Raw genomic sequence first — 13,130 nt, 5'->3', positions numbered from 1 at the left:
ACTTGTGACGGCAGAGTAATTTTAATTACAAGACTCTGTGGAAGCTTATGAATTATCGAACATTTAGGCTTTTTTCTTTTAAATTTATTTATTACGAATTGTTAAACACAGCAAAGTAAATGATATACCTTAATGAACTCCATATTCCAATTTCAGTAGTTACCAAGATTTTCACCTACTTGCTGTATCTACCCAAAAATTTTTCTCTTGTGCTTTCTTCTCTTTTTATTTATATATTTTAAGATAAATCTCACATGTCATGTTATTTTACCCTTCCATAATTAAATATTCATCTCTTAAAAATAGAGGTATTTTCTCCACATAATCAAAATTAATGATCAGTTCCAATAAAATGATTATTTCCCCACTTCTCAAACAATAGATTTATTTGAATTGGCATACAGAGAAGGTTCATGCTTTGGATTAGAGTGACGTGTTCCTTGAATCTCTTGTGCGGTTCTTCTGTTGACTTTTTTTGAAGAAACTAGATCAGTGGTACCCTGAGATGTATAGCAAGTCCTCGAATAATGCCATTTCATTCAAAGTGGTTTTGTTATAATGTTGATGAGATGCCATAGGGGCTTAACTCTTGTTTATATCAATCAGCCTATGGTAAAATTGGTTTCATTATACATCACTTCACTTAAAGTCACAGAATCTGTCGACAATATTGAGTGCTTAATGAACCACATTCTGGATTTGTCTCTTTTGTTTCTTCCTTGCATGATATATTGCTATACCTTAAGTATTTCATGTAAACTAGTAGTTAGTGCTCAATGTTTGTTTAGATGCAATGTTTTGGCAAGAATATTTTACTGGTTGTGCTGTGAACTTATATTGTACAACTTTAGGAAATAGGGTTTTTTTTTTTTTTTTAATGTCTGATTGTTTAACAAAGACATATACTTTTTAAGCTCAGATAAATTAAGAGACTTGCCCAGGATCACATACATAGTTAGGTGTAAATTTAATACTATCCTAGAAATCTTCTCTCCTGAATCTAGTGCAGCATTATACTTACTTTATCATACTGTAATTTTTAGTATGCTTTTAAAATATATTTTACTTGGCTCTAAGATATTCTTGAAACTGGAAGGGAAATGGAGTGGGTTATATTCTAGTAAGGGCAATTAGTATAGGTGTATTTAAATATATTGTAATATTAAAAGACATTAAATAGCGATATAAAATATAATTGTTGAAGACCTCTCCTATGCCATCATAAAAGAGGTTAGGAATTGTGTAAGGGAAATAATACTTGAGTAATTGTTAATATTAAGTTAAAGACTGTAGATTGTTTTAAATGTATTTTTACCTATTTTTTTGTCCTAGTAATCCAGCTGTTTCTTAATTTCTAAACAAATAGAAGAATGAAATTCCCTTTTTAAATGATATTCTATCAATCATAAAGTCATTGAAACTTTGGTTTGAAATGGCATCTGCTTTGTACCGTGAACTTATATATAACTGATCTTTGATTCTTCTTTCTTACTTAAGAGTGTTGATGAAATCTCCATCTCCAGCACTACATCCACCTCAGAAGTACAAAGATAGAGGAATTTTACATCCTAAACGAAGCACTGATGACCGATCAGATCAATCTTCTGTGAAATCTACAGATAGCAGTAGTTACCCAAGTCCGTGTGCTAGTCCTTCTCCTCCATCCTCAGGAAAGGTAGAGTATTTAAAGCTGATGTAGCAAGGAACAGATTTGTAGCATATTTTTATCTAAATAAAATTGTAAACCAAATCTTTTCAGTAACTAGTTATGGCCTCTGTTCTAGGTACATATTTGAAGCTTGCAAACTTGAGACACCTGAGTAAATTTGTTAATTCTTCTGCCTGCCAAATTTTTCTATTTATTACCATCTTAAGGTGCTTTAAAACTAATGGTATCTTTAGAACTTTATTTTAAAACAAATAATAAGCTTATTTGAATTTTGGTTTATAATTTTAGAATAGAAAATAATAATTTCTTTCAATTATTAATTAATTTCTTCAGTGGTTACAAGACAAGACAGGATGGGGTTAGAAGATAGGAAGTGTTGATAAGGAACTGAGAACTATGTAACTTTCAAAAAACTTGTAATATGAATGATTTCAAATGTTTAGAATATGTTTACTTTTACTTCCCTGCATTGTTAGTACCTGAGTATTTGATTAGGGTTATTTAACTGCATGTTGTGTTGTGGTGAAAAATGTCTGCTGAAACATTTGTTAAATAAGAGGAAAAAAATGTTTTTGCAGATTTTCTTTTTTAAGTTTTAGGTTTTTTTAAAAAAAATATCTTTAATAAGATATAGTTTATACAGAAAAGAATTCGCCAATTTAAACTGCACAATTCAGTGCATTTTGACAAATGGATATTATCATGTAACCATACCACAGTCATGTACCGAAAGTCCCTCCCTCCTGGCTCTTGGCAACCATTGGACTGGTCTCTGACCCTAAAGTTTTGCCTTTCCTGGAATTTTCTATAAATAAAATCATTTATGTAGTTTATTGTGACTAATTTATTTTACTTTTAAAATTCATTTTTGAGGGTATTATGGGTTTAATCTATGAGAGTTCCATTTACTCCATATTCTTGATGATACTTGATATTATTAGTATTTTTTATTTTATCCCTTGTAATGGGTATAGAGTGATATCCCCTTGTAATTTTAATTTGCATTACCCCAGTGACTAATGAGCATCATTTCATGATCTTATTTACCATTCCTCCATCTTCTTTGGTGAAATATCTGTTCAAATTTTTGTTCAACTTCTTTAGGTTGTTTATTGGTTATTTTCTTTACTTAGTAGTAAGAGTTTTTAATACATTCTGGATACAAGTATTAATTATATGTATTTTGCAAATTTTTTCTAATAGTTTGTGCTTACATTTTTATTTTCCTAAGTGTCTTTTGATGAATAAATATTTTTAATTTTGACAAAGCCATTTATTCTATTTTTTTTCTATTTTGATTTAATCTGGTTTTTTTTTCTATTATGGTTCATATTTTTTTGTGTCCTAAGAAATCTTTGTCTAGCCCAAGATTACAGAGATTTTCTCCTGTGTTTTCTTTTAGAAATTTTAAAGTTGGAGCTCTTACATTTAGATATATAATCTATTCCAAGTTAATTTTTATTTATAGGTCAGGGATCATTTTTTTTTTTTTTTTGGTATTTACCTGTATGTAATTATTCCAGCACCATTTGCTGAAAAAATTATTCTTTTTCTATTGAATTACCTTGGCACCTTTGCCAAAAATCAGTTGACCCTAAATATGTGTTCCTTTTTTGGACTCTATTCTTTCTCATTGATCTGCATACTTCTCTTTTTGCCAATGCTACAGTGACTTAATTATAGTACCTAATAGTAACTTTATAGTAAGACTTAAAATCAGTTAATGTTTTTTCTTTTTTTTTTGGTGGGGGGCAGGGAGGAAGAATTAAAAAAAATTTTTTAACGAAATAAAATTCACATAAAGTTCACCATTTTAAATCATTTTACAGTATAATTATGTGGTTTTCCAAAATTATATTTACAATATTGTGCAACAATCACCACTATTTAATTTGGAAAATTTTCATCACTCCAAAAAGCAATTGCATATTTCTCAGTTACCCTCTTTCTCCATCTCCTGGCAACCACTAAACCACCTTCTGTCTCTATGGACCTTCCTGTTCTGGACATTTTATCTTAATAGACTTATATAGTCATATAATACATAGCCTTTACTGTCTCGCTCCTTTCACTTAACATAATATTTTCAAGGTTCATTCATGTCATAGCATGCATCATCACTTAATTCCTTTTTATAGATGAATAATATTCCTTTGCATGGTCTATTAGTTACTCAGGCTGTCATACAAAATACCAAAGACTGGATAGCTTAACAGAAATTCATTTTCTTGCAGCTATGTAGGCCAGAAGTCCAAGATCAAGGTGCTGTAAGGGTTGGTTTGTGGTGAGACCTCTCTGCCTGGCTTGTAGGCAGCTGCCTTTTTGCTGTTGTCCTTGTGTAACCTCTTTTCTGCACATGCACTGAAAGAGAGAGCTCTGATGTCTCTTCTTCTTATAAGGATACCAACCCTGTAGGATTAGGGTTCCACCCTTATGGTGTCATTTAACCTAATTACTACCCTAAAGGCCCTATCCTCAAACACATTCATATTGAGGATTAGGGACTCAACATATGAATTTTGAGGAAGACATAATTTAGTTCGTAACACATGAATATACCAAATTTTCTTTATCCATTCATCGGTAGACATCTGGGTTGGTTCTGTTTTTTTATTATTATGGATAATGCTGCTATGAACATTCATGCACAGGCTTTTTTTGTGGACATATGTTTTCAATTATTTTTTTTTTAATTAAAATTATTGGGGTGACATTAATAAAATTTTATAGGTTTCAAGCATATAATTTAATATGTCACATGTATATTGCATTGTGTGTTCATCACCCAAAGTAAAATTTCCTTGCATCACCAAACATTTGACCCCCATTACCCCTCTCTACCTCCTCTGTGTACTCCTCCTTCTGCTAACCACTAGTCCACTGTCCGTATCCATAAGACTTTGATTGTTTGTTGCTTTCAGTTTTATATCCCACATATGAGTAAAATCATATGGTTCTCAACTTTTTCTCTCTGACTTATTTTGCTTAGCATGATAATCTCAAGATCCATCCATGTTGTCACTAATGGCAGTATTTCATCTTTTCTTATGGCTGAGTAATATTTTATTGTATATATGTACCACATCTTCTTTATCTCATCATCTGTCAAAGGACATTTCATTTGTTTCCATGTCTTGGCCATCGTGAATAATGCTGCTGTGAACATTGGGGTACATACATCTTTGTGGATAAATGTTTTCAAGTTTTTTTGGGTAAATACCCAGAGGATAGATTGCCGGGTCACATGGTAATTCTATTCTTAGTTTTTCAAGGAAACACCATGCTGTTTTCCATAGTGACTATACCAATTTGCAGTCCCAGCAACAGTGTATGAGGGTTCCTTTTCCCCCACAACCTCTCCAGCACTTGTTATTACTTGTCCTGTTGATGATAGCCATTATAACAGATGTAAGGTGGTAGCATTGTGGGTTTGGTTCACATTTCCCTTATAGCTAGTGAAGTTTTTAGACTTTGAAGTTTATTAAAATTTTTTCTCAAAGTATACTTGGAGTATGAATCCAAAGTTGGTAATCCAGGATCCTTTCTTTATAAGGTATTTTGAATGTTCTGACATTGAGTACTAGTTTGACTTTTAACATCATTTTGATTGAGCCTGTGTAGATTTTCAAGAATGATGGAGCTATTTGCATTTGTTGAATATTTGGTAAAATATTTTTGTTTATGTTTATGAAGATGTTATTTAATGGAGCCTGTTGATTTACAAAGGTCAAATTACCTTTCAAGAATTTATGCATTCTTTTATAGGGTTCAAAATCTCCTTCACCAAGACCAAACATGCCTATTCGATACTTCATAATGAAGAGTAGCAATTTGAGAAACCTTGAAATTTCTCAGCAGAAGGGCATCTGGTCTACAACCCCTAGTAATGAGCGGAAGCTAAATCGAGCCTTTTGGGAAAGCAGCATGGTTTACTTGGTATTTTCTGTTCAAGGATCTGGACATTTCCAGGTGAGCCGTCTTGAAACAGTGAAATGGGGTTGTTCGGGCTGCAGGTTTCATCATAGAAATAAAACACCACCACCACCACCACCACCACCACAAACCCTGGCTTTTTATTGCACTGGAATGCAAGAATTCATTTTGCTTGTCTAAGAATAGGGTTATATTGCATCTTTTCAAGGGAATGATAAATAAGGATCCCTTTGTTTTTCCTTATTTTACCAGAACCTTTAGACATAAACAGTTTCTCCTTGTAAGAAGACAACTTTAGATTTACCATTTCTCAGGTAGATTTAAATGAGAAGCTTGACTTTTTGGTAAAATGTTTTCTTAAATAGGCCAAAGAAGTTAGTACTGACAATCAAGAAACTGAGTGTTTTTCTTAAGTGATCTTGACTTGATGTGTATCTGAATTTACAAAATAATGAATTTATTATTTGATGTTATAATTTTTAGAAGTAAAAACATAGAGGTTAGACTGTATCCATTTATCATGGACTAAATGTGGATTTAGAACTATTGATATATTTAGAAAATATGTTCAGATTTGTAATTATATTAGAAGGCTTGAATCAATCTTTTCTCTAAAATTTGCTAATATATCTTTTTATAAAAAAACAATTAAGTAGCTTATTTTTTTTGTTTTTGTTAGTTATGTATTATTCTTATATTACATTTTTACCTTAAAAAAACTGCTTCTCAGATAAATCGAATTCAGACATTTTAATGCCATCATCTTCACCCTTATCCCCTCATTTTACCCACAGGGATTTTCTAGGATGTCTTCTGAGATAGGAAGGGAGAAGAGCCAGGACTGGGGCTCAGCTGGACTAGGAGGAGTATTTAAGGTGGAGTGGATACGAAAAGAAAGTCTTCCCTTTCAGTTTGCACACCATTTACTCAATCCTTGGAATGATAACAAGAAAGTTCAGATAAGCAGAGATGGGCAGGTATACAATGGCATATAATATTTTTCTTCTTCTTCTTCATTTTTGTTTTGTTCTGCTATTATTCATTGATTTATTTGAAGAGCAAATGTAGGAATACTTATTGTATTTTCCACATGTACACGGGAGATGGTGGTTCAAGTTTGTAAAAGAGCTAGTAAAAGTCTCTTTGCAAATGTCTCTAGCAGAGCTCATTTTGTAAACTTGGCTTCTCTCTGTCATTGCATATATAAAATCTTTCTTAAGTTACTTCATGTAGGCTCCTATTGCCTTATTAATAACTAAACTAAAGTATGATCAAAACCAAGTGTCACTCTGAGGTAATTTTACTAAACTCTAAGGATAACAGTATCTGATTCCTTTATGGCTTTAACTAATTATTTAATATAAATGATAACCTTTTTGTACTTTTGTGGCTTGTTTTATTTCTATTACATCTTACTTTGCCTTCATGATACTGTGGACATACATTTTAAACTAGGTAGGGTGATGAAAATTAACATATATATGGACTATTTTGCTAGCTGCTTTATATGAGTTAATTTAACTTAATGCATATAATGAGTTATTAGCTCAATTTTATTTAGGATAAAAGAGACTTGGAGAAATTAATCTGCCTAAAGTCACACAGTTAATAATTTATACGAACCAGTGTGACTCACTTCCGATCACCATATGAAGAATGTTTGGATTCTTTTTACATGTACATCATGTCAAGAGGAATATAAATGACATTCTTTTCAGTTGTATAAGAATTTTTTCATTTTTATTTTATAATACTTTTAAAATCTAATACCTAAAATAAGAATATTATATAGTCACCTAAGATAGTTTCTTGGAAAAACAAAACAAAATATCTAATATGCTAGGTTTCATAGTAAACGTTTTGATGTTCAAGCTGAGTGCTTTTGCTAAATCTCCATTAGAAATAAAATTCATTATTTCCAGATACAAAAAAATTCCAGAAGAAGTCCACAGAAATCTCTTATCTCATTATCACAGATATTTGCAGTTTAACTGCAATCTTGAAGTTTGGAAGTCAAGTTTATAAATCTTAATGCAAAAAATTGGAGCAAGCATACCATATAATTTTAACACATTTTGGCAGAAAAATGAAATTAAAAGTGATTTTCTTACATATTTATCAGTGTAGGTATTGGTAATTTTAAAAAAATCCATCCAGTTCTTTTTATATTTATTCTGACTTTTGATTTATCTAGGAACTAGAACCTCAGGTTGGGGAACAATTGCTCCAGTTATGGGAACGGCTTCCATTGGGAGAAAAAACCACAACTGATTGACTGACACTCAGGTTATACCATACTTTGACTTTGAATACTGGCAGTATTTGTGATCATTAAGGGTGTCTTTCAGGTTATTTATCTTTTCTTTTTTTTATTTTTTTTAAATCGTTCTAAAACTCTTAGCTATGAAAGAATGTCATGACTATTTATAACCACTGAATGCACTGACTTTCAAAAACTTAGATGGGGTTGTGTGTTATGAATGGGCTTTTCTGGTTTAGAATGTTGCTTTAGAACCACCATCTTCATATAAAAGAGAAAAGGATTATTTTAATTTTATAATGATCCTAGGGAATGATTATGTAATATTTGTTAATTGTATATTTATAATTGAATAAAATAGTAGTAGTTTCATTATTTGACACAACTATAGTTATTTTAAGTATACTTAATTTGAAGCTGAACATTTCATTTGTTTAGATTATAATTATAATTTAATTATAATTCTTATTGATGATTTTTTAATGCAAAATGAGTTTACTTTAAAGAAAGGCCTGAATATAACAGTATGTCTGCGCACCATTTTGGAAGAGTCAACTCTTAAGATTTATCATTAAAAAACAAACAAGCGAACAAAAACAAACAGCCAAATTAAAAAATGTTCCTTTTAAAAATAGTGTGAGCTGATTAAGGTCTATTTATTCTGCCATTTTTAACCTGAGATATGTTTAGGGGAGAACAGGAAGGATCTTCTTTTTCTGCCATTATGAAATGCAGTAAAATCTGAAGAAAGGCAAACTTCCTCCCTGTCTGTGATCAGATGGGATTCAGTGCTTTGTTTTCCTCCTGGTTCTGCCTCTTTTAACCTGATGTATACCATACCTCTTTCTTCCTCCCATATTACAACTGTCACACATCTCTTATATGAGCACAGTAATTATGACTTTTTGTTTTGTCTAGGGAAACTTAATTTAGGCAAGTTAAAATTGAAACAAGTTATACAAGTTACGGAAAATGCTCGACATTGCTAACTTGGTTGCTGTATGCTTCCAAGCAAAAGTCCACCAGTATCTTTTAACTTGCTTAGGCTTTTGCATATGATCTCTCACTCTCGCGCACACGGTGCTCGCTCTCTCCCTTCCTCTCTCCCCCCTACCCCCACCTTATGGCATAATAAATGATGGGGTAGATTTTTGTAAACCTGCGTTAGCACCAATTCTCCATTTCTTTGTCATTCCAGAATTATTTGGTTCGAGCTCCATTATCTATAAAGTTTCCTAAGAGGCTTTTTGAAAGGAAATAGAAGTACAGGCGAAAAAGAAAGAAGTGTCTTGGTTACTGAGCTCTAAAAAGAACAGGTTTGATAGCACTTCTCATGATACGTTTGGGTCATTGCTATATAACAAAAAACCAACATAAATTTAATATAAAGACAAAAAGAAAACTCCAAGACTGCTTCTGGATTTGAGAACAAAGAAGTGAAAAAAATCACAGGTCAGCATAAAATCTTTAGAACCCTTCTATTTTCCTCTGGCATTATATGTTGGTGCATTAGTTTGAATGTCACTGTGATTTTTGCCTGAATTTGTAGTTATTGGGTTTTTAAAAATTTGTTTATTTTATACTTTGAGACATACCAATAAATCGAACCTATGTGAATTATGTTCCACCATATGTATATTACAGTTCTTATCCTATTAGAACAACTTGTGTTTTTCTGATAATGTATACATTTTGTTTAGGTATACATTTAGCAGTTCATGGTGTTCTAAATTTGGAAGTTAAGGACTTTTAAAAATAAAACTTGTTTTAATTGCCATGTTTTCTAATATCTAGCACTGTATGTAAATGATGAGTTTGTTGATATTTAAAATGAATACAACTTGAATGTAATTAAAATGTTTTTTTGGAAGAGATGAACTTCAAATATACGTATTAAATGAAATTCTGTTAAGTTATTTATATCTTGTTATTTCTGATGCTATATAATAGTACTAAGATAACAACAATCAGCAATATCCCTTACTTGAGATATTAATAAATTTTAAGAACCTTGAAGAATACCAAATTGATATAGAAGGTGATGGTTTCATATCATTACCTCCACCTTGAAAAAAAATAATTGCCTCAGCATGATAGGGGGATGGAAAAAACCTCAAGACATATATTTTACTATAAAGTATTTTGACTTTTAATAAAATATGTAGGCATCCACCTCTTTTCTCAGTCAGGACACTGCATTATGGTAACTTGGCATTGTATCAGCTGAATAAGTCAGCTTCATTCTACCAGTTACAGCAAACATAGGCAATGAGGAAAAAAACAATCTCAAATGAATATTTCAAGAAGAGACACTCATTTAAGAATTCATCCTCAGAGACTCATTCTTCACCATTTAAAATCTTATATCCTGAAACAGAGAAAGTCTTGAAGAGTAAGTCAAATGAACTTCACCCCTGAATCAACACCAGGGCAAAAATATTGTAACTAAACATGTAACTCACAAGTTACTACATATTCCAGTCTGAGTGAGCTTCCGATAGTACAAATCTTCACTGTCAATAATTGCACTCTACCCAAAGGATCACGCAGTGTCTATATGCCCAGTGCCACTGAATGTACCTCGGTCTTTTCAGCCAAATGTAAAATTCCTACTTGGCAGTATATTAAAATCTCAAACTTCTTCATATTCAGAATTGAACTACTATTGTTTCCTCACAACTATTCCACCAGAGCTGTTTGTCCTCTTTCGAACTGATGCAAGAAAACTTGGAGGCATCTTTGATGGCTTTCCTTCTCCTAGTCCAATCATCAGAAAGTTTTCTTGGGTCTACCTTCAAAATATTTCTAGACTCAGCTGTTTCTCACCACAACTGTCACAGCCACTCTGGACTGAGCCACTATCATTCTCACCTGGGTTATTGAAATAGCTGCCTAAGATATCTTCTCTCTTCTGCCTCTCCTTGATGCCACCAATTATTTTCAAAACAGAAATCAATAATCCTTTTAAGACATTAAATTAGTTAATATTACTTTGCTGCCCAAAACCCTGCAAAGGCTCCCCATTTCACTAAAAGCCAAAGTCCTTATAATGGCATAAACACTTTACCTAATCTGGTCCACAATTATATTTCTGACCTCTCTTCTACTCATTCTACTTTAGCTATGTTGACCTCACTACTTCTTGAATATAACATCCTCAGAGACTTGTTTTAGTTGTTCACTCTGTTTGGAATGCTCTTAGAATATCTATGTGGCCAACTAGTTTTTACCATTTAGTGTTAGGTTTACTGTAAAGTTTTCTTTAAAACATAACTCAGAATTAACTTTTTTTGAAGATGTACAGCTCTATGAATTTTAACACATGTTCAAATTTATGTAACTCACCACAATCAAGACACCTTTCTAACATCCCCAAATTTCTTAATGCTTTTCTTTTGTAGTTATATCCTCCTCTTATCTCTAACACCTGACACTCATTGATTTGTTCTCTGAAATTCTAGTTTTCTCCTTTTGAAAATATCATATAAATGGAACCATACAGTATATAACTTTTTGAGACTAGCTTCTTTCACTCAGCATAATGCCTTTGAAATTGATCCAAGTTGTCATGCATATCAGTTTATTTCTGGACTTCTGGTCAACTGTGTCACAATTACAGCTAAATTATAGAACAACCATCATTGAGAACCACCTGAAAACAAACTGAACTAAAGTACCATAACTAAGGATAGATAAAGAAGAAGCCACATTGAGACTGGTAAGAGGGGCAGAGATGAGGAATGGACAGTTCCCACACCCACAGTGTGGTGATTAATAATTGTGAGGGATAGCTCAGCTATGGAGTTGCCCCCACTGAGGAGTGAGGGCTTCCAGCCCTACACTGGGCTCTTCAACCCAGAGGTTCAGTGCCAGGAAGAAGAGTACCCCAAACATCCGTCTGTGAAAATCAGCAAGGATTATGTCTGAGTGAGATGGAGGACTGTTGGAGGCCTAGACAATGCAAGTCTTAAAGAGCCCAATTATAGAGCTGCTTGCTCATAAACTCCAGTTCAGGAGAGGCAGCTCAAAGAGCACCATGCGCATAAGGGAAAAATGTAAATTAACTAGCTTCAGGGTGAAGGCTGCAGTGGCAGGCTTCAGGACAGCTGTCTGGTAATGGAAGTGCTGGCAGGTGCCATTGTTCCTTTGTCGAACTCTCCCCCACTCAGCCAGCCCTGAGCAGGTGGGTACCAAATCTGATCTCTCCATTAATATCTAACACCATTCTCCCCATCCAGCATGTGCACTTGGCCCAATCTATTCCAATGACTTTTCCACACAAACAGCTTATGCTGTGGACTCCCCTAAAATTTCTCAAAGGTCTACAAACTCCAAACAAATAGTAGCTTGCTATGGGGTGGCCTGTGCCTCTTGCTAAGATATGCCAAGCCTAGCAGAAGCTCCAATCAGTCCCAAACTGCCTTTTAAATCCCATTAGATGACTCCAAGACTGGCATAAGCAGTGGCAAGTCTTGACTTGGAATATAGTTTCAACCAAGAAGCCACAAACCCAGCACAAGTGGCAGCTGGTCTCGGCTCACATTGTGGTACCACCAAAGGGTCCCACAACTAGTGGCAGTTAGCCTTGGTTCACAGAGCAGCTTCTCCCAAGTGACTCCAAGCCCAGCAAAACAGCTACCAACCACAGGTCACTTTGTAGTTCCTGCCAGATAGCCCCAAATAAGGCACAAGTAGTGGGTGAACTTTACCTGCACCAGAGCTCCTCCCAAGAGGCTCTGGAACCAACATACCTGGTGGCTGGCTTCAGACTGCACCAGAGTGCTACTCAACCAGCTCCACAAATGACACATCTGAAGGATGGAGTTGGCTGACACTAGAGCCTCACTAAAGTGACTTGCAACCTGTGGGGTCAACCCCAGCACAACAGTTCATCTATGGAGTCATGGCCAGCCCTCAGTCAATTAGCTTAAGGGTCAATCCCACCCACTGACATACCCACAGCAATCAAGGCTTAAATACAATAGAAGGGCACATACAACTCACACAAGGGATACACCTGGAGTACTTGGCTCAGATGACCAGGGAGACTGCCACTAGGCCCCACTACATAAGGCCACTCTGCCAAGACCAGAAGACATAGATATATCTAATATATAGAAACAAACATAGGGAGTAAGTCAAAATGAGACAAATTGTTCCACATGAAAGGACAGGACAAAAGTCCAAAAATAAGAACTAAATGAAATGGAGACAATCTACCAGAGGTGAACATCAAAACACTGGTTATAAGGATGCTCAAGGAACTTA

The 13,130-nt window shown here is 33.9% G+C and overlaps 1 protein-coding gene across 6 annotated transcripts in view; it reads left to right on the top strand.

The window, feature by feature from the left end:
- The window catches only part of YTHDC2 (YTH domain containing 2), a 75,853-nt gene extending 66,075 nt beyond the window's left edge, over positions 1-9,778 (top strand). For 5 of the 6 annotated variants that reach the window (XM_036225262.1, XM_036225264.1, XM_036225265.1 and 2 more), the window contains 4 exons: positions 1,498-1,675; positions 5,435-5,638; positions 6,397-6,579; positions 7,797-9,778. In XM_036225262.1, coding sequence (XP_036081155.1) covers positions 1,498-1,675; positions 5,435-5,638; positions 6,397-6,579; positions 7,797-7,877 — 646 coding nt within the window. In that variant the 3' untranslated portion in view covers positions 7,878-9,778. The remainder of the gene's footprint in view (positions 1-1,497; positions 1,676-5,434; positions 5,639-6,396; positions 6,580-7,796) is intronic. The other variant, XM_036225263.1, reaches the window with a different exon arrangement.
- The last annotated feature ends 3,352 nt before the right edge of the window (positions 9,779-13,130 follow it).

Source organism: Rousettus aegyptiacus, unplaced genomic scaffold (genome assembly GCF_014176215.1).
Source record: "Rousettus aegyptiacus isolate mRouAeg1 unplaced genomic scaffold, mRouAeg1.p scaffold_m13_p_8, whole genome shotgun sequence".
Taxonomy (NCBI): Eukaryota; Metazoa; Chordata; class Mammalia; order Chiroptera; family Pteropodidae; genus Rousettus; species Rousettus aegyptiacus.
Note: the sequence above shows the minus strand (reverse complement) of the source record. Positions and strands in the feature narration are given on the sequence as shown.